Consider the following 22,926-nt stretch of genomic DNA (forward strand, 5'->3'; position numbering starts at 1 on the left):
ACTATCACCCCTGATATAAAGATTCAATACATTTCATACAAAATTTCTTGTTCACTACCAAAACTCTACATAACCTTTGACCTACACGTTTCATTTTCTTATAGATGTATAACCGCATACAGCAGCAGGCAGGATTCATCCAGTTCGCTCAGCTTAATTTTGCTGATTCCATGGAGTTGTTCAAGGAAGCTAAGCTTGATGTGAGAGAGGTAAGAAAAGGGGAACAGCCAGTCGTTGCCTCCTCCAAACCGTTTTTATGATTGTATTCATTTATAATGCTGTATCACGTGCATGTTAGATTGTCTTACAACTGTAATTAAGGAAATTGTTAAAATAAAGGACATTACAGAAGCATGATACACAAGCGCAGGTTAAAAATTTGCTTTGATGTATTATGTTTTGTGTTTAATCTTGATACTATAAGCGGTTATTTCCCGTAACTTCCATTTATTGTAATTGTATAGGTGTTTTGAGTGCCAAAAGTGGTTTTAAATTGCAAACTAGCGCTTTTGAACTATCCAAATGTGATGATATAACGATCATTGAATTGAAATCAATTGAAAAAACTCAACTGAACTTAAAATGGAAGAAAATTTTTGTCACCTAATAAGGTTATCTGCCTGTATCCTGACGTACATGTACTACCATCCAACTTCTGACTTTCCTGGCATCAGACCTAAACCTGTCCGAAATTTTTCCTTTTTCCTTTACTCTTTTCACCTTTCCGATGTTATAACATTTGTTTGTGATCCTTATTTTATGGAAGAGTTTATGCACCCGTATCCACACCCAGTACTGCGCTTTAACTCCAGCGAGCCATCCCTCCACTCCATGAATGTACTGATATGAGACCTCTCAACTTTCCCCACAATATCTACTTTTCCATTTGATCCATCTGCTTGATTTTGCCCCTAAAATTCTTATGGTCCTAATTAAAGTTTCTTAAAATTGGTGAAACCTATAAAAGATATAACACTATTTGATATGGAAAATCATTTCTTTGAAAGATTTTCATATTAGTTCAAGATGTATTTTATACATGTATATCAGTACTTTTGGTTGTTGTAGACTATTATGTCTACTTTGTGATGTAAGTACAATCAAATCTGCTTTAGCTGCCACCTGTCTACAAAGACCACATTTTTTTTCCCCCTTGAAAATAGTTTCTCATTGTAATGTGTTATAAAGGAGCCTAAAGAAACTACATAAAGACCACCTGTCTGTAAAGACCACTTTTATTGTCTCCCTTGGGTGGTCTTTATAGACAGGTTTCACTGTACATGTATTGTCAATAAAGTGATATGTTTAAAATACAATCAATCTTATTCTATGGAACAGTTGATCTGCCTTTATCCAAACCTACTGCCCTCCAACTCCAACTTCCATCGGGCCATCCCACCGCTTCACGACTTTGCGGATATCAGTCAGGTTGTCCGAGGTAAGCCTGACAAGGTAGCGGAGTGCAAGCAATTCCTGATGGACTTCCTAGAAGACGTCAGGGATACTGACCTAGCAGTCGGCATGAAACTGGTAAAGTATTCTTGACAGTGTTTTTTATTGAGGTTCATCCCTCTCTCTCTTTCTCTCTGTCTCTCTCTGTGTCTCTCTTTCTCTCATTCTCTCTCTCTCTCATGTTCTCTGCTCTTTTTCTTATGCTGTAGACTTCTCTATATGTATTATTTCCTTCTTTAAATAGGCATAAAGGTAGAGGTGTCATGGTCAAGTGGATATCTCACTGGACTGTAGATCACAAGGTCTGGGGTTCAAGTCCTACTGCGGCACTAATGTCCTTTGGCAAGACATTGATCTACACTTGCCACATTCAACCCAGGTGCCGTGAATGGCTACCTGGCAGGAATTAATTCCTTGAAATGCTAGAGCGCCGTAATGGCTGCCTTGCTAAAGCCAGGGGCAGCGCCAGGAGGGTCACAACGTGACGAACATGTGTCTGATATCAGAAGCCACCATTATTATTATTATTATAAAGGTATGATCTCATTTTTGGCGTTTTATTTACAAATTTTGTTCACAACTTTGTCATACATGCATAGCTGCTGCTTTTCCTAACCATCTTATTATTCTTTCCCACCCCCTCTCTCTCTCCACTTTCTCTATCCCTCCCTCTCTTCCCCCTCCCCCCTCTCCCCTCTCTCTCTCTCCTCTCCCCCTTTCTCTTTCTCTTTCTCTTTCTCTTCCTCTCATCCCCCTCTCTCTCCCTATATCCTCTCTCCCCCTCTCTCTCTCTCTCTCTCCAATTTGTCTTCCTCTCCCCCCCCCCCCCCCCCTCTCTCTCTCCCCCTTTTCCCTTCCCTCTCTCTCTCTCTCTCTCTCTCTCTATCTCTCCTATTAATATCTTCCCCCTATTTCTCTCTCCACTTTCTCTTTTTCTTCCTCTCCCTCTCTTTCCCCTCTCTCTCTCTCTACCCCCCCCTCTCTCTCTTTCTCTCTTTCTCTTTCTCTCTCTATCCTCTCTCCCTCTCTCTCTCCCCTCAATCTCTTTCCCCTCTTCCCCCCCCCCCCTCCTTCTCATACCAGGAGGTTGATACTGCCCTGCTGAAACTCTACGCCGAGTCCAACCCGACCAAACTGATCACCCTCATCTCAACCGAGCACTCCTGTGACCCTGAAGACAGCCGTGAATACCTGCAGGGATTCAGCCGTCACCATGCGCTGGCTCTCCTCCACAGATACCAGGGTGATAGCGAGCAAGCCATGGTCCTATGGGCAAGGTGACTTCTTCAGGCTTGATAATTAACCAATTTAAATCGGTTTTCCAGTTTTTCTTTTTTTTTTTTCCCAGATTTTTTCCAGACTTTTTTTTGTCTCTGATTTTTTTTCTTCTTCTTCACGATTTTATCCCTATTTTCTATATTCTTCTCAATTTTTCCCTATTTTTCCCAATTTTCTCACCCAAAAGGGGGGGAATTTTGTTAGATGCCATTTTCCCCCCGCGAATCCTCTTGTTCTTTTTTTACTCAAGGGGGGGGGGGGGGGGGGGGGGGGGGGGGGGGGCGTGGTTGAGGGGAAAAAACCCTATTTTTTTTAGTGCTCACTATTACCCCTGCTTCTTTTACGTATTTTACTATCAAACTCAAGACATGTACGTATCTTGCAGAGCCAATGAATCAATTCGATATTAGGGTCATGAGGTCGAAGATCAAAGGGTCAACCATGTTTATGACAAAATAGCTTGTAAAAGCTTGTAACGGATTACAATCAAACTTGAATTTTGAAAATTGCTATTGTTTTTCTTTGTAAAATTGCTTCATGGTGGAGGCATCCATCATTTTCTACGACTTAAAGCCACACTGTCCTACTTGTAGCTACTTGCTCCCTCTATATGACAAACAATGCCTAATTGGTTGCAGGGCGGTCTAATCCCTCCTATAAACTAGTACAGATAAGCTTTAAAGCGATGCTGAATTGATGAACTTCCTGCCCGTGCATCTTATGGTCAACATACAGAGTTACTTACAGCGAGTTACGGGACTATACTGCTACAGCCGACCTGAGATGGCACTAGAGGGGATGCTTCTAGTACAGTGTGGCTTCAAAAATAATGTTTACATCAATTAATGTTAAATGCTTCTTGTTTTTGCCAATGACTAGTGTAACATACACATGTAGAGGTGCTGTGGTCTTGTGGATTAGTCACCAGACTGCAGACCACAAGGTACGGGGTTCAAGTCCCGCTGCGGCACTAATGTCCTTTGGCAAGACGTTAATCTACATTTGCCACTCTCCACCCAGGTGTAAATGGGTACCTGATGTGCTTGAGCACTAGTTACTTTGGCAGCTCGGCTACAACCAGGGTAATATGTGTAAAGCGCCTTGTGCATCAGAGCCTGATGGAAAAGGGCGCTATATAATAACCATATTATTTTATTTATTTTTTATGTTCTATTTACTTATTCAATGTTTATGTTATGTTGTCATGATACCTTCAGATTAGCGGATGGAGATGCTACAGATGAAACCTTCCCTGGATTAGGATTTGTGATTGATTTCTTATCAAGGTGAGATCGGATTCCTTTCTATTTATCTTAAAGGTAAAGACCAGTTTTGGAAATGCCCCCCTCTCAAAAAATGAGATAGAAGCTCTTATTACCAATCATGTGAAAGAATATGTTTTGACTAATACGTGATGATACAAATTTTGCCGGGAAACCGCCTACTAATTGATATATTTGGTAAATTATTATATCTATTTGGACCGAATAGATATCGCGCACGTGTCGCGTAGTCCCATATACATCTTTCTGTGTACAGTGCGTGTAACTTTAGACTGGGCCAAATTTCTTATCATTTTGATGATTCCAGAACCTTTCAGCACGCACCAATACTTTCGCAATGCAATCGCATGACCAGAACTGATCTTTACCTTTAAAGACACATAATAGTGGGTTCTAGGACACCTAGCCCCTGGACAACCACCCTCTAGGACAACTACCCCCTAGGATAACCACCCCCTAGGACAACTACCCCCTAGGATAACCACCCCCTAGGACAACTACCCCCTAGGACAACTACCCTATAGGACAACTACCCTCCAGATAACCACTTTATAGGACAATCACCCTCTAGGACAACTACCCCCCTAGGACAACTACCCTATAGGATGACTAGGACGACTACCGGGCGCAGTTGTCCTGGGGGGGGGGGGGTAGTCATTCAAAAGGTGGTTGTCCTAGGGGGTAGTTGTCCTAGAGGGTGGTTATCCTAAGGGTAGTTATCCTAGGGGTAGTTGTCCTAGGGGGTAGTTATCCTAGAGGGTGGTTTTCCTAGACGGGGGTTATCCGGGGGGTGGTTGTCCAGGGACTAGGTTTCGAGATTCGATAATGGTGGGCTCTTATGGGGAATTTTAGCACCATTTAGGTGTTTACCCAATAACAGGTGTTGGCAATCAGCAGGATTAGCCTTCAGTCTTATGACCATCAGGCCTTATGTGAGGCTCTGCGTTTTCCACCAATCGCCCTATATGGAAAAGTCATTATTTTACATTTCCATCACCTGAAGACTCTCTGAGAGACCCGGGGTATTTCTTGATGGGACCACGGGTTTGCTGTGTGTGTGCTAGACTCGTACACCCATTAATCGTATTTTCACCAAGTCTGGTGTCAGCCAATTATGACCTCCTGCACATGGAAAATGACTAATATCCTTTGATATCCCACTTCAGAGAAAGCACACGGACAAATGACCCCCAAATATCCACAGATCTTTTCAACATAGAGAGGTCCCATGTTGGGTCATTTTTTAATGATTACTGCCAAAATCATGGAGCCACTTCATGAATACCTTCTGTTCGCCCCTTTGAAAAGAATATGTCCACCTGTATATCATAGAATGTACCATCAGCGCATAAATGAAAAATGATTACACGAATTTCATGAACGCTTGTACACATGTATCCATTAGTCGTCTTGATGGGTTTTTATCTCCTGTATCTGCCCAAGCGCAGATCGTATCCCCAAAATGCCTTATTTACTTGCATTTTCTCCTATTTCCATCATGCTTCATTGAATTGATAACCATGATAACTTGTAGTATCATTAAGCTTTAATCTACCTTTATTTGGACCTGTAAGAAAGTACAGTCAAACCTGTCCACAGCGACCGCCCAAGGGAAACACAAAAGTGGTCTTTGTAGACAGGTGGTCTTTGTAGACAAGTTCCTTTAGTACATGTTTCAACAAGAAACCATTTCCAAGTGAAACAAAAAATGTGGTCCTTGTAGACAGGTGGTCTTTGTAGACAGGTGGTCACTAAAGCAGGTTTGACTGTACTTGTACTTGAAAATGTGGTTCACATTAATGAACAAGAATGCAATGGAAATAAACATTTCCAATGACATAGAAACTGACCTCCATCTTCCTTTTAAATGTAGCTTATCCGATCATGAACTGGTGTGGAGATATGTAGACTGGGCCATGAGAAAAGAACCGGAGAACGCTACTAAGGTAAAGACCAAAATATTTTTGTGGCGATGCTGGTGGTTTGGTGGTGGTGATGGTGGTGGTGATGATGATAATGTTGACGACGACCATGGTATTGATGATGGTGGTGGTGATGGTGATGATGATGTTGACGGTGACGATGTTATTGGTGACTGTAGTGGTGATAACGACGATGGTGGTTGCGCTACATTTGTTGATGATGATGATGGTGGTTGTGCAACATTTGTTAAAGTTGATGATGACGATGATGATGATGATGATGATGATGATGATGATGATGATGATGATGATGATGATGTTGATGATGATGATGATGGTTGTGGTGCTACATTTGTTGATGATGATGATGGTGGTTGCGCTACATTTGTTAATGATGATGATATTGATGATTGTGATGATGATGATAATGATGATGTTGATGATTGTGATGATGATGATGATGATGTTTACAAACTCTAAATCTTTTTTCTCCAGATTTTCACTGAGAGACCGGAGAATGAGCCAGTGAGTGAGAGAATGAGACCAGACGTGATCATAGACTATCTTCATGCCTACCCCAGGGCCGTCATCAGATACCTGGAACATCTTGTCTTCGTCAAGAAAATGGAGGTATGATTTTGAATGATTTTGTTTTTAATGAAGGGTTATAAAGGATGAAACTAATCAATGTAAATCTGGATCTTAGCCTCCAGTTTGTTTTATTTATCCTCTCCCTCTCTCTCTCTCTCTTCCTATCTTCTTCTCTCTCTCTCTCTCTCCATCTCTCCATCTCCATCTATTTAGATATCTCTATCTAGCCAGCTACATGTACATATTTCTCATTCTTTTTATCTTATTCTCTATCTCTCTTTCCCTCTCTTTCTATATCTCTCTTTCTCTCATTTTTCTCCTTCACCCGCTCTCTCCCTCTCTTGTATATGACTCTTCTTCTCTGCTTCATATATTTATCTCTCTCTCTCTCTCTCTCTCTCTCTCTACATCCCTATTTATCTTTATGTCTCTTTCTTTTTATGTTTTATTCTCTTATAATGTTCTTTCTCTATCTCTATTTCTTTTTCTCTTTCTCACTACCCCATCCCCCCTCCCCTCCTCCCCTCCTCCTTCCCTCCCTACCCCCTCTTCTAAGGCTATTCATCTTCACCCTTTTTCCATATCATCAATTCATCGGATGTTGCATATATTATCCTGTTGACTGCTGAATCTTCTACTTCCCACAAGCAAGGCTCAACACTGACAAGCACCTGGGACACATGGGCACCCACAATCTAAGTCCAGACACCCAAAATATTTAAGGTTTTACATAGGGTTCATGCATACAGATCAGACCGTAAAAATTTCAATCCGGATCCTCTTCCAAAATAGTTAGTATGTAGCCCTACCATAGGCTTAATACAGAGACCATCTAGTTCTTGTAGGCATTTGGTTACACATTTTCGTATAATTCCCTTTCTGTAATTTTGTTGTTGTTGTTTGTATGTTTAGTGTTTTGCCTTTGGTGGATCATATTTAAGCATGGAATTTAAGGCTGTAATGTTTAATAACTTGTGTTGTCGAACTTGTGTTGTCGATTTTAGTCCCTGTATTAAATTTCGCAACACTACGCTATTTCTTTTTCAAAATTTCAAAATGCTATAAACCCTACTCTACTCTCTGATTATAAGGGAATTAATTTTCTTTAGAACTATCTAATTCTTCATTATTTAAAATAAATTTATTACTTACCGGTAGGGTTGAGTGTTTTATCATCCATATTTTTGTGAAATTGCTTTTTAAAAATTCTATGGAAAACTACTGCAATGTACATTCAGACTGTGACCTCTAATGAGACTTCCTCTTCACGTCAGCTATTGTGCTCTAAATCCACAGAATTTGGGTTTTTTGAGGGAGAAAAAACCACAGACAAAAACATCAAATTGAGGGTTTTGGGATAATGATTGGCTTCGCTTGACCAGGAGACGATGAACTTGTGTACAGTTTGCTTTTGTGTTCTGTCGCTGGGCGCTGAGCCGTGGTTTGAGCTTCGGGAATGGAATTTGAATAACAAGTTCAAGTAGAGTTATGCTTAGGATCTGTGGGAGGCAAGGGAGAGGGTCGGGTCATAGGTCAAGGGTCAAGGGTTGATGCTGTGTAGAGCTTCGATTGCTTTTTTTAAAAAGGGGGAGGCGTGATGGCTCAATGGTAGAGCAGTGGTCTCATAACCGGGAGGTCCTGGGTTCTAAATCGAGTTGTGCGCTAGTGGCAAGCGCTTAGAGACATTTGTATTAAGCGCTATATACAAATTAAATATTATTATTATCATCCTCATGACCAAGTCCCTAGGAGAGGGCTTCAAGCTGACGGTCCCGTTACTTTTGCTTTACTAGTATCCAGGTTAAAGCAAACCATCATCAATATAGAACTATGACTTAAAGTGATACAACGTTCTGACCCTTTTACCAGTTTTGAGACTATTTGAATGAATAGATCGAGAACAAGAGTTACGGGAAAGTGTAGAGGGGTGATACTGAGAAGCTTATATCTTTAAAAAATGTAAACCCCCTGAATGTTAGAATAACTTTAAAAGTAACTTTGATGGATGGTAATTGCAGGGTTAAAAACATTCTGAATGAGTATAAAAGCGACTTAAATAATATGAGTGGACTAGTGGCCACACCGTCCCATTCACACTCACTCCAGTGGAATAGGGCCTGCGCAGAAGCCAAGTCCGACTTGGGTTCCTGTGCAAGGTCTAATGTTATTTCTTATTTTCTTTATATTCCAGTGTTTCACAAAGACTAAGGTCGACTTAAGTTTGACTTAACTATGACAGGCTGTTCATGCCGCTGATTTGCCCTCACCATTAGGATCTTTAGATAATATTTTTTCTTTCAATAATGAATTATCAAAATATACAAATTCTGTAGATTTGTGACCATGATTTAAACGTCCCTTGAGAGAAAAATACCAGTGAGAGCAAACAGTGGCATGAACGGCCTGCCATAGTAAGTCCAACTTAAAGTTGATTGCAGTCTCTGTGAAACACTCTCAAGGTCTGCTATTAAATGTATGTCTGCTAGCAAACATGAACTGAAATCCTATTCAGGTTATGCAATAAAAGTTTTTAAGGTTGATTTTTTTAAAGTCTATCACTTGATCTATTTATATTTGGTGATCACTACACCTTATATAATATGTTGAAAGAACATAATTTTTTTTTTTAAATGTCGGATCCCCCTTTGAGGGTGTTAACACACCACGGTACAAGGAACCAGATGAATTATAATTTGTCATACCACAAATGCTTCAAATCTAGATTTCTTTATCTCATGTACATCTGACTTCTCTCACACAATGTCTGTGACATTTCACTCAATCAATGTAACTTGGAAACATATTGTGCTCAATTTTCTGACATTTAGTGGAATGCCGTCACGTTCAAACATGTTTTTTTCAAAGAGTAGATTTGTTAATGTTGACAAAGATCAAAATCTGCTGTTTAGATTTTTTACTTCCTCTTCTAAAAACAATTCTATCATTTAAATGTATTTATAGATGTGAATATTGCTTACACAACCTCAGTCTACCTTCTACCTTTCATCTCGTACCCTCTTTCTCTATTTCTCTTTTTTTTTCTCTCTTTCTCTTTCTCTCTTTCTCTTTTTCTCTTTCTTTATTTCTCTTTTCTTCTCTTCTCTTTTTCTTTTCTGTCTTTCTTTCTTTCTCTTGCTCTATTTCTAGTCCTTTCTCTTTTTCTCTCTTTCTCTCTTTCTCTTTCTATCTTTCTTGTTCTCTTGTTTTCTATTTCTCTATACTTTCTTTCTCTTCTCTTTTTCTCTTTCTCTGTCTCTTGTTCTCTCTTTGCCTTTCAGTCAATCGCTTTCTTACTCTTAGCTCTATTTTTCATCACCTTTTATCTTTCCCCTGTACATCATTCTCCCTCCCTCTCTCTCTCTCTCTCTCTCTCTCTTTCTCTCTCTCTCCCTCTCCCATCAGTTATCTCCATCTGTACTTTTATATCTCTTTCCTTACATCTCTTAGATATCACATGTCTAGGTTTACTGATGCAAAGAATTTTCTTTTGGTATTTTTCGTTTTGTTTTTACTTCATTTCTTTTATACATTCTGACAATCAACATCCATTTGTATATATTGTATTATTCTATTTTTAAACTAACACCTTCAGCCAGTGCTGCTGGTCAGTTCTCATATACCAGTAAATAAAATATGTAAGTACAAAATAAATAAATGTCAGGAGACATTCATCTGAAATTTGAGACATGGTCCACCACACAATTACTCCATGATAAATATCCTGAATCAACCAATTTAAAGGTTCAAGGTTTATTTATTTTTCTCACATAGATTCAAGCATTAACATTAACATTTACAGAGTTAGAGTAGACAAGGGGATTCATCAAGCACAGCTTGTAAATTGGGTCATCTTTAAACTACGATAAAAGACAAGTAACATAACATCAAGAAAGAATGTATGAACAACTCAATTATACCTTTACCAAGTTTTGTAATTTTTAGAGTATGTGAACATTTGATTTGTCCTGATTTATGTTTCTTGCAGATGTGACATATTGAAGCTTACATCTAAAATTATTCAGCAAAGGCCCTAATCCAACGTGTCCACCTTCCATTCTTGAGTTACTACCCCAAAACCCCCAAAAACATAACATTTACAAGGGTGTGAATAATTCAGTTGTTTACTATAAACAACTCACACACACCCACACACACAAGTCAGAATAACTTCAGGATAGTTTTTCTCTTCCAAAGTCATTTTCAAAGTCAGAATTTACCATGCCCTTTAAAGATACTACTACTACCAGTAATAATAATAATAATAATAATAATAATCTTTTAAAGTCCACTCCAAATTTTATTAAACCCAAAATAGAAATTCTTTTTGCCTAATTGATCGTGAGCCCGGCAGTCACTGAGCAGCGCCAGATCGATGTTGCTCTATCCCTTTAATGTTGAACGCCAAACAAGGTAGCAGCAACTCCCGTCTTTTAACGTCTTTTGGTATACTATGTTCCTTTTGCAGCCAACATCAAATTCTGTAGAACTTTGCAGGAATTATGAATATGTCATGTATGTCCTATCTATGAAATTTAAACGTTAGCAGTGTCCTAATATTCAAATTATGCAAGGAAACCTAGACTTCACTGTCAGACACTATTAAGTGACTGACTTGCTCTTTTTCTTCTTTGGTAATAACATTTAGATAATGAGCTGTAAAGGGTACATGAGCATTTGTCAACATCAATAACCCACTTCTTTTCATGGCCAAAATTAACCTGATTGAATCTTTGTGCAGCACAAAACGTACAACCATTTGGTACAATGGTCTGAAAATCAGACTATTGCTTACTGACTTGGAAGCACTTAAGTTGATTTGACAACCAATAGTCAACATTTTCCCACTTAAAGACATTTTCAAGCCCCCTTTTTTAGGAAAGTTCTAAAGTAGTATGGAGTTTAATCTCTTCATTTTTGGGGGCCTGCAAATGGGACATATTACCTTTAATGCCATCATTCCAGCAAACGCCCACAAAATGTGTGAATTCTGTTTTCTGAAAAACACATCAAACTTCTACTCTATGGCATTGTATAATTGATATGTTGATGCGTGTTTTTACCATGATCGTTCGATAAGCAGTAGAGCGTTGCGATATGATTAGGTAGGGAATTCCATGCTGTAAGTCAGCCATGGTTTATCACCACGTTCTGGCGTCAATTTAACAAAAAAAGGGTTTTTCCAGCATTTTGTTTATTTCTGTTTTGCAGTTTCATTCAAAGTCATGCCACGTTTGATATAATCTGAGTTAAGTGGATGATTTTTCTCAGCGAACTTTTCTGATTTTTTTTTTTCAGCCAATTTTTCATTTAGCCAGATTTCAATTTTCATGAAAGGAGACACCTTTTGCCCTCTTCCCTCCCTCTTTCTCATATTCTCACATTCATACTTTCTGCCTATTATTGAATTATCGAAAAAGATAAAGAAAGCAATTAATGTTGCATTATGAACATATATATCTTAATCGCTGTCTCCCCTCTCTCTATCCTCTCTTCCTATCTCTCTGGTTTCCATCTCTCTTTTTCCTCTCTTTTCACTCTGTTTCTCTGTATATGTAACTCTTCTTTTTATTTCCCTATCTATATATATCTTTCTGTTCATTCTCTTTTCCTCTGAACTTTTCTCTTTTAACCCATCTTCCTCTCATTCTCTCTTTCCCTCCTCCTTTCTCTCTCTCTCTCTATCTTACTCTCCCTCCCTTGCTCCCTCTCTTGCTGCCTTTTATCTATCTCTCCTGTTTCCATCTCCATTCTTCCTCTTTTTGTAAACTTCCTGTTTCTCTCTATGTCTGTATTTCTCTTAATCCCCTTTTTCCTCAGTAATTTTCTCCTTTAACCTTTCTTCCTCCCCCACCCCTCTCTCTCTCTCTCCCCCTCTCCCTCTCTGCCTCCCCCTCTCCCTCTCTGCCTCCCCTCTCTCTCTCTCTCTCTCTCTCTCCTTCTCTCTCTCTCCTTCTCTCTCTCTCTCTCTCTTGCTCTCTCCCTCTCTTTCTCTCCTCCCTTTCATTCAGTTGGTGGTGAGCAAGGTCATTATAAAATGGCCTGTCCATTCAAATAAATTTCTTTATTCCTTTATTCCAGCTTTTCAATAGATTTACCTAGTATTATGACCACCCCCATAGGGATGATCTATTTGTTCATGTTTTTCATTTGAAATGCTCCTTTTATGCTAGAAATAATAACTCCCCTAGTGGCACCGATTTTACTCTAAAGACCGGCACCCTTAAATCCAAATGTGGTTGATTTTTGTCCCTCTTTTTTTTTTATAAAAAAGGTTAACTTGAGCCGTATGATTCATTTATCTCCACGCACACACACACATTCTTGTGGCGAGATGTACACTTTACATTTAAGTGGGCGTTTTTTATGAAATAGTTTTGTGCAAAGTTTGTTTAAACATTGTGTTCCTGAGGTGTTTTGATGGATGTTATGTTGTACTTATTCAGCATGTCTTGCATCTACTGGTTTTATGCCTTACGTTGACGCACTGCATATATTTTGCATGAATTTTTGTTGTTCTTTTTAAGGCAGATTGGAAGGGGGCCCTCTCTATTAACATACAAACATGTATACACATGTATCTTTCTTGGTGGGTTCTCACCCCAACTCTCTTTCCCCCATCCATTACCTTCTTTATCTCTCTGTCTCTATCTCTTTCCTTCTCTTCTTTCCTCTCATTATTTCCCCTGTCTGTATTTGCCTTATTAACAACATAGCATACAGTTATCAACAGAATTATTCATACTCCTTTTTAATATGATGTTTTTTGTCTTTTTCTAAACTCAAGAATGAAAAGTGGACTGGTTGAATTAGGGCCATTGTTGAATACTTTTGGATGTAATCTTTCTATAACACATTCTCAAGAAACAAAACTTGGGACAAATACAGTTTTCGCATGAGTGAAAATCAAAAAACGGGTAAAAAAAATTCAGTTATCAAATATATCTGATGGTCCTCCGTCTTTCACCCAAAACTTGTATCGACCACGGAAAGCATTTCCCATACATTGAAAGCCATGACCTGAAATGCCCTTCCTTCCAAATTGAATACCCTAGGGGTGAAAAAAAACACTCATCCTTTTTTAAAAGATTTTCATTCATCAATAATACTGTAACCTCGTCCTCGATTTTAAAGCATTTTATTGTTGAAAAGAAAAGGAAGAATGCGATAGCTCCATAGTTTGGGACACTGCTATATTTAAACTGATGCCTGAGTTGGAGAAAGTAGTGACTTGCTGACTGCTTTGCCTGTCTATCTGGTGCTCTGCTGTTTAATAGGTTTTAAGCATTGAAAGCGCTCTAATTTTTTTCTGTCTTGAGCTCTTTCTTTCATCTGTTAGTGTGTTTCATTTGCTTTGATACCATCCAACATCATAAGTCTTTTCCTTCCCCTTGGTCTTTTTTCCTTCCATCCTTCCGTCCATGATATCTCTCAGGAGTCCATCATGCCGTAGAATAAGCCCAATCCGTTTCTGCTATCTCTGCTTCCATTCTGTTACTAGATTCCGTTCCTCCCCGGCTCTCTGTAAAACTTCAATATGTGTCCCTCTTTCCACCCAGCTTATCTTTGCCATCTTCCTCCACAGCTACATTTCACAACTCTTCAATCTTTTTCACTCCAACCTCTTTAAAGACATTGTCTTGCCTGAATGCTAATAAAGCATGTGTATGCTTGTACATACATGTATATGTGTGCAGGTAATAACTTAATTATTCATACCCCTTGTAAGTTTGATATGTTTTGTGCGTTTCGTAACTCAAGAATAAAAGGTGAACTGGTCGAATGCTTTTAGATGTAATTTTTGATATGTCACATTCTAAAAAAAATAATTCGGGACACATACTTAATTAACTACAAAACTTGGTAAGGATATGAATAATTAAGTTGTTTAGTTTAAGAAACAGGGAACCAGCAGCTTTAAACGTCTCTGGCCTTTTCAATAATAATAATATAATAATCATGAATTTTTAAAGAGGACGCTGAGTTCTACTCATGCGATTGCATTGTGACAGAAACGGTGTGGAATCGACCAGAAAGGTTGATCATCTAGCATATAAGAATTTGTGTGTATTGCAAGGTTCTGGAATCATCAAAATGATAAGAAATTTGGCCAAGTCTTGGTAAAGTTACAAACACTGTACACGGAAAGATGTACATGTATATGGGACTACATGAATACGTGGCGTAAAAATCCTACCCGGATTTTTACAACGTTCCATGACATATTTATAATATGAAGGCATTTGAAGAGCCATGCTTTTCAGGGAACATGTCTTATCTTATCTGATGTTCTTCCACACTAGCATAATAAGAATGATAACGCTCACAAATTATTTTTCACCTCTTCCCAGAACTCAACCTTCTCTTTAAAGTGCAGAAACTGTGCAAAATATAAAATTTAAAATTCTACAGTGCTACAAGAGTTTTTCTCATGTGCTTATAAAACCACTTTATGGACCAAACAGGTTTTTCAGGAATTTTTAATAAAAATAAACATTTTAAAGGAATATTAACCAATCAGGATTTGTGAACGAAGCTTGCTGTTGCACAACATATTCTTTCAAGAGTGATTAGCTGGCCCTGATTAGGGCCAACTCATGATCAACGTTTCTATAGGTTGTACTTATCAATGTCTTCAGGATCCGGGTTTTTTGAGGAATTAATAACCCATCAGGATTTTCAGGAATTATAGACCAGTCATGATCTTTGAGAAATATGGACCTAACAGGATTTTAAAGGAATTTTGACACAATCAGGATTTGTGAGCAGAGCTTGCGGTCAAACCGCGTAATCTTTCTTGAGTGATTAGGGCTCACTCATCAGGATAAGGATATTGACCGATCAGCATTTTCCAGCAATTGTTTACCAGGATCTTTGAGGAAAATGGACCTAACTGGATTATTTCTAAGGAATGTTGAACTATCAGGATTTTTCAGGGATTCGACAACCATGATTTTCAAAGAATGTTGACCAGTTAGGAGTTTTGAGGAATATTGGCCGATCAGGATACTGAGGAATATTGACCAATTATGTTTGGAGTAATCTGCATTCACTTGTTGACCAATCAGGATGTCTAGAGTAATTTGCATTCACTTGTTGACCAATCAGGATGTCTGGAGTAATCTGCATTCACTAGTTGACCAATCAGGATCTCTGGATGTGATGTCAATCATCTGGTAATGACCAATAGGAGCCACTGCAGGGCTTTCAAATATCACCTGCAATGCCCTCCCTATTGGACTGCACCAAAGATTGACAAGTAGAGGCGAGGCTGTCGGCTTTCTGTCGCATATCTGATGATTTCCAGTCCTCAAATAGTTCTCCATACTGTCTACCTGCAGTACATTAAACTATACGTGCCTTGGTTCCAATCACAAATAGTAGAAATAATATGGATTTATGTAGCACTTAATATGAAAAACAGTTTCTAAGCACTTTACAGAAATTATTAGCCTAGTTATTGGATTCATTCTCGCACAATGTGCACCATCTCCAGCCCCTGGGGAGTATTACTACCATATATGTTCACCGTGAAGGCATATGGCAATTACTCACCCAAACTTTATCCCAAACCCAATCATAACCCTAACTACATGTACATGTAGATATACTTTGATGAATTGAGGTTATGACCATACTATCACTTACTTTCTATTCATGTGATTTTTCTTTCTAATTTTCTCATGAAATGTTTTTGTCTTCAGGAAGTTAGTGCATGAATACAAAAAGGGGATTGTGCATTTCATGGTTCAAAATGCTATGCCATTGTACCTTTTTGGCTGCAGATCAATTTGTGTTGTCTTTTAAGAAGAAATAGAGCCAATTGATCTCTGCCTCTCTCTCTCTTTATTTATATGTTGTGAGAAAAGAGGCTTTTTTAAATATCACAATACAGAAAGAATCAGACCAAAATAAATTAGAAAAATTAATGGTCCATGATTCCTTCACTATACAAACAACAGAATTGCCGGCAGGAACTATTATTATGTGTCCGAAAATGCTCCCCTATGTACCTGCTTCGCCGTTGGTGTGGACAAGTTTGCTGAGGCAGATTTCAGTTGTATCTTAGGGATGGCAGTTTTCAGGCTTTTGCCCGATTCTCTTTTTCAGAACCTTTTAGAAATATGAGGCAGTACAGAGGCCATGAGTTATCATGCCATGTGATGTTATGCATGAAGAAGAAAAAAACACCTGTAGAAATTCTTAGAACTGGGCTCATTAAAAAGTTTGGTGGTGCAACCTTCTCCATTTTGTCGTCATTGCACTACAAGCCGTCTTAGTTGTGGCTTTGAGCAAGAAACAAATTTAAGATTATGAGATCATAAAGTCATGATTTTGTCCTTGTTATTTGCCTGATTTTGAAGTTTTATTACATAATATAATCTCTCATCCTGTAAATCTATTCCCCACATTTTAATGAATATTATACAACTTAAACTTTATTGCTTTCGGGTTTGGTAAAGTAACTAATCGTGATTTTGCATAACAAGCTAACACATATCAAAATGAGGATTTTTCCCGGTATTATTCTTTCTGGTGCAACTACCGTACTGCATTGATTTGAAATGCAGTCTGTGAATGAGTGATCTCCGCCCCAGAAACCTTAAGGGCGTTAGCTCGAATCCCTCAATGCCAAGCTAACGCCCTTCTGGCTGTCAATGCCAGCATCGCGTGAGATAAAACTCTGAGAGAGAGAGAAAATTGATTGCTGTAATTCTGTCATCCAGAACAGAATCGTGGCACCAAGTTCCTTTTGAACATCACTCAACCGCATATGATTGCGATGCTATTTGCAGGTGTACGATCTATAGGGGGTATTTGCACAAGACACGGCGCTTGAGCGTTATGGGTCCTTTACATTGCATAGAACGCTACATGATTCTCATAGAGTTGGGGAAGACTAGCACCTAAGGTATTCAATCACCTTTTAATGGTTTTTCATGTTTCATAGATTCTTTTGAAAAACTGAAATCTAACCCTGTATTGAAAAACTTTTCCAAGGACCACCATGTGAAAAAAGCAACTTTTGAGTTCGAACTTGTGAAGTCTGATGTACAATGATTGATTTTCAAACTGGAATTAGTATATAGAAATATCGCAGGAGTAGGCGATCGTGGCATTGAAGGGGTTGGTAGACATAGTGGTAGATTCCTAACAAATGGCCATTAAAAGGTTAACAACTCTGGGGGTGTTTCACAAAGACTAAGATCAACTTTGAGTTGGACTTAACTATGGCAGGCCGTTCATGCCACTGTTTGCTCTCACCATTAACTGGTATTAATCTCTCAAAGGACGTCCAAATGATGGTCACAAATCTAAAGAATTTACAATTGTTGATAATTCATTATTGAAGGAAAATATAATATCTAAAGACCATAATAGTGAGAGCAAACCGTGGCATAAAAGGCCTACGATAGTCGTGTCCAACTTAAAGTCAATCTTAGTCTTTGTGAAACACCCCCCCCCCCCCCCCCCCGGAAGTGTTTTTCGTTTCCCATGGGTTTAATTCTCATGAGACCTGGACCCTGTATCATAAAACTTGATATCAATAACAAGTTACAAGCTGCTGTTATAAGCTACTGAAATCATGGCATCTGATTGGCTGAGAGCAAATTCGTCATAGAAATTTAGCATTTGTCATTGATAACAAGTTTTATGAAACAGGGGCCTGAAGCAATCAGCCGAGACGACCAAGGTTATACCATGATATCCATGATTGCTCATCTTCCAAAATCAATATGAAAACATCTGAAGCAATTAGTTACAATCGGCTAGACCTGTCAGTTAAGAATCATTCTTTTTAAAAAAAAGTATAATATGGTCTGTTTCAATGTTTATAGATTTAGGTGCATTCTGGTCGTGCGATTGCATAATAAAATAAACTGTTCATATTGTATGATCTTGCAAAATCAATATGAAAACATCTGAAGCAATTAGTTACGATAAGCCAAACCTGTCAGAAGAATCATTTTTGAAAGGAATAAAATTGAATAATATCGTCTGTGTCCATGCTTCCAGCTTAAGTCGCAGTCTGGTCGTGTGATTGCATCAAGAAAGATACTTCTCATATCAATGGTTGCTATTTAAAGCAAGTTTGACTTTATATCTGATGTAAAAGTCACTCCGTTAGGGCAGGGTAGTGTTCTGAACTCACGCAATATTATTATTATTGCGCAAACATTGGCATTTTTGTGGAAGAATTAGTACAGAGTTATTTTATCAGATAGACCTAATCTAGGCGCTTTATTTCCGATGTAAAAGTTACTCCATTGAGGCCGGGGTAATTTTTTTCTGAATTCTCATAATATTATCAAAGTTGCGCAAACGTTGTCATCTTTGTGATAGAATTAGTACAGAGTTATTTTATCAAATAGACCTAATCTAGGCGTTTTATTTTAGATGTAAAAGTCACTCCATTGGGGCAGGGGTAGTGTTCTGAACTCCCATAATAGTATCGTAATTGCGCAAACTTTGGCATCTTTGTGGAAGAACTACTTTAGAGTTATTTTATCAGATAGACCTGTAAGCTACAATGTAGTCGTTTTATTTATGATTTAAAAGTCACTCCATTCGGGCAGGGGTAATGTTCTGAAATCACATAGTATCATTATAATTGCACAAACGTTGGCATCTTTGTGGAATCATTAGTGCAGAGTTATTACCTTAGAAAGGCTTGATGCTCAGTTGCCATCATGATAAATTGGTAGTCCAGCTCCATTTGAGTTTTAATCTACATGTTTATCAGCATTGCTGTTCCTTCTGATTATTTATAAAAATGAGCATTGTTTTATCCAGCTTGGGTATCGATAGAAAAGAGGGACACAATTTTACATATTGTTGTATTTCACAGTCCTGTTGTGGTTGAATCTGTTCGAAGCTACAATTTTGTTGTTCTTTTGTAATTTTGACTGACTTCTTTGAAGAATAGATATCTCCTTTTGTAAAAGGAGTATAACATGTACCAGCAAATCATTATTTTTTGCTATAGTATCTGCCTTATCCAGGAACTATGGAAAATTACATGCATTATGTTCATGAAGAAAAAATTGTGGAAATCTTTAGCACCTCTTTAATGTTTAAGTAGAATTAAATAATCTGGTTAAGATATTACTTCAAGGCTAGAGAGATTAAACAAATATCATTGGTGGCATAAATGCTATGAACAATATGAGAAGTGTCCTTGGCTTTAGAATCGGGACACAAGAAAAAGTTTCAAAGGAGATTATTCATCGCAAATCAAGTTAGAAAAGATTAAAGAAAGGAGTTATTTTGGGTCTTTTGTTGAAGAGGTGCAGCCCAGCAGTCATGCTTGGATTGATGCTCCGACCCCCACCAAGATTTTCCCTTTAGTTGAACTTCCTCCCTCCCCCCCCCCCCCCCACTCCAGCCCCTTTGGTTTTCCACTCTCTGTTAGGATATATACCGATGTTAGATAGCTATAAAACAATTGGTTAGGATAATGCATGAATGGAGGCTTCTTGAGTTGCCTTCTACATGCGTTTTGTTCCTAGAGATAGCGATAGATTTTTTTTTTTTTTTTTTTTTTTTTTTGGGGGGGGGGGGGATTACCAGGCGTATTTGGACCCAAATGTGTATCCCTATCTTGAAAGTAGGTCCAGTTGAAACTGATTGTGTGTTTTACCCCCAGCAGACTATTAACAGACTATCGATTCACTTAACTGTGAATTGTGAAGTCTAAATTTACCGCCTTTTTTTTCAATCAGTCATCACTCATTTGTGTTCAGTTTATGAATCTTTTCTTTTATATATCATCTTTTGATATACATAAGGATCACCAAAAGGAAAACCAACATTTACACGAGCAAAGAGGAAGAGAGCTCCCATGACAAGTACATCTTTCAATTAAATTTGATTTCTTCAATATATTATTATTTCATATATTGAGATATCTATCTCTGTATGAGAATTTTTGAAAGTTTTTATTCAGTTACATTCAGTGAAAAGAAAACAGAAAGAATCTCACAGAAAATGTCCATCATACAGTGTACATTGATTTTAAAGATTCATGCCTATAGTTATGGACAAGTACCATCTCAGAAGTATAATCAAAGGTTTTGCAGTTATTAATCGGAAATGCTTTAGCTTAAACAAAATAATTTATCCACTCAAATATGCTTAAATATACTTTTGTCTCCAGAATCATATACATGTATATAATGCGACAAGTCTGACTATAAGCCACAATGTATTGTAACAAAACTAAGTGCAGTCAATTATGACTGATACTCTACTGGTACATGTCAGGAGGTGTAAATATATAAATGACATCTAGCTCAATACTTTGACAAAATAACATTAAACAGATCTGAAAAAGTCATAAATTCTAAGCCAAGAATTGTCAAAATACTGTATGTGAGATTTAGAACTTCTGTTTACAAGATCAAAATACACCTTTTCAAAAAATTATTAAAAGTTGGAAAGAAAGAGAGATTCTATCCTTTTGCTGAGCATTATGGAATTTTTTTACACCATTTCTTTATATTACTTCTAAAATCAAGCTCTAAAGTGTCAATGTGTTATATATTTGCCTGATACCGTCCTGGAAAAACAATAATCTGAAACATATGCATGATTAAACTATACTCATTCCAACTATACAACTATTAAAACTAAAAGTTTGCATATATGTTCAAATATTAAGTACAGGTGCAATAGTTCTGCTAGGTTTATCAAAAATATACAACAGTTGTAGTGTCTAATCTCAAGTATAAAGATATAAAATGATTTCTAGGTAGGCTGGTTCATACTTACCCCAACAATTGTTTCTTTAACTCGTGCATGCTTGAGCTAGAAACTTATTTTCAGGAAAGAAATGTGAAACCTATATTGAATACCATCACAGTCACACCGTCCATGAAGTGAGCTTATGGAAGAGCCTGTGTAACACCAGCCTTAGAACGCTTAACAAATCGATGAAACAGAGAAGCCTGAACACATTCCTGAACAACTGTGTGGATAGGGGTAATAGATGAGCCCTTGGTGATGTACTTTGGTAGAATGGCAGCTAATCGATTCTGGGGCACAGTTTTAAAACTTTGCTCCAAACGGTGAGAAGCCGAACAATTTGGGAGTCGTGAATAGGCCCACTCATCTGTGAAAAGCTTTTGGATTTCATATCTCTCGTGGAGGGGTTCCTATTGAAATTAGTGGTTTTATGGCATAAAAGGCAAAATTTGGATTTAAAGGTCGTCCGCTGTGAGTAATTGCGGCGGAACTACAAGTCAGGACTAGAGTAAAAGGTACTTATGTTGATGGATACTGTTGGGGGTTGTTCTCTCACAGCAATTTTTATGCATATCATTATTATTATTATTATTATTATTGGCAGAGCTCTTTTGCAGTTTACCAGAGCAAGTGGTTGTTATTAAAATCAGGGTCCTCTGTCATAAAACATGTTATCAATAAAAAGGTTCAATATAAGAGCTACTGAAATCATGGCATTTGATTGACTGAGAGCAAATTTGCCATAGAAATTTTGCATTTTTTATTGATAACAAATTTTCTGGACTGTGTCTGTATTTATATTTATATTCTGACTCTTAAAGTATTTGTCATTTAGAAAAAAAAATTATGATAATGTGAACCATAACTTTGTCCCCCTTTAAATTGATGTATTGAGATTAGTAGAGGTGGTTCGTGGGAACAAGAGGGATACAGATTGACCCCTCCTGGTATAACCTTGATTCGTACAATCATTCATTCATTCATTCATACAATCATTCATTCATTCATTCATTCATTCATTCCTTCATTCATTCATTCATTCGTTCATTCATTCATTCATTCATTCGTTAATTCATTAATTCCTTCATTCATTCATTCATTCGTTCATTCATTCATACAATCATTCATTCATTCATACAATCATTCATTCATCCATTCATTCATTCATTCATTCATTATTCATTCAATCATTCATTCATTCTACATTCCTTCATTCCTTCATTCATTCATTCATTCATTCCTTCATTCATTCATTCATTCATTCGTTCATTCCTTCTACATTCCTTCATTCCTTCATTCCTTCAATGTATTTATTTAATATACGTTCAACATGGATATTTGTTTTACTCACATGTAAAATGTAGGCTCAGACATACATGTAGTTTACAATGAACATAAATAGGATTCAAATATTGCTACATTTTGTTGATGACAAAAATCATTCACTTGGATAAGATTTATATATTTTGTCCTTTATGAGATCTCATTTCAAAGAAATAAATTCTTGCTTTGGGCATATCTATCAAAGTTATGACCATCAAAACTGATGGGCCAGTACGCTATATGGATTTTCATTCAAATGAAGTAATTCCAATCCCAACTCCCTGGTAATAGTCTGAGAAGAACATGTTACCAAATCTATCTTCATACCAGAACTC

The 22,926-nt window shown here is 37.7% G+C and overlaps 1 protein-coding gene across 1 annotated transcript in view; it reads left to right on the plus strand.

The window, feature by feature from the left end:
• Positions 1-22,926, plus strand: part of LOC762353 (transforming growth factor-beta receptor-associated protein 1) — a 42,451-nt gene that overhangs the window by 9,700 nt on the left and 9,825 nt on the right. The window contains 6 exon segments of the mRNA XM_030992828.1: positions 105-209; positions 1,339-1,530; positions 2,536-2,729; positions 3,948-4,016; positions 5,887-5,959; positions 6,431-6,565. Coding sequence (XP_030848688.1) covers positions 105-209; positions 1,339-1,530; positions 2,536-2,729; positions 3,948-4,016; positions 5,887-5,959; positions 6,431-6,565 — 768 coding nt within the window.

This window comes from Strongylocentrotus purpuratus, unplaced genomic scaffold, assembly GCF_000002235.5.
Source record: "Strongylocentrotus purpuratus isolate Spur 01 unplaced genomic scaffold, Spur_5.0 spur5_scaffold_20, whole genome shotgun sequence".
In the NCBI taxonomy this organism is placed as follows: domain Eukaryota; kingdom Metazoa; phylum Echinodermata; class Echinoidea; order Camarodonta; family Strongylocentrotidae; genus Strongylocentrotus; species Strongylocentrotus purpuratus.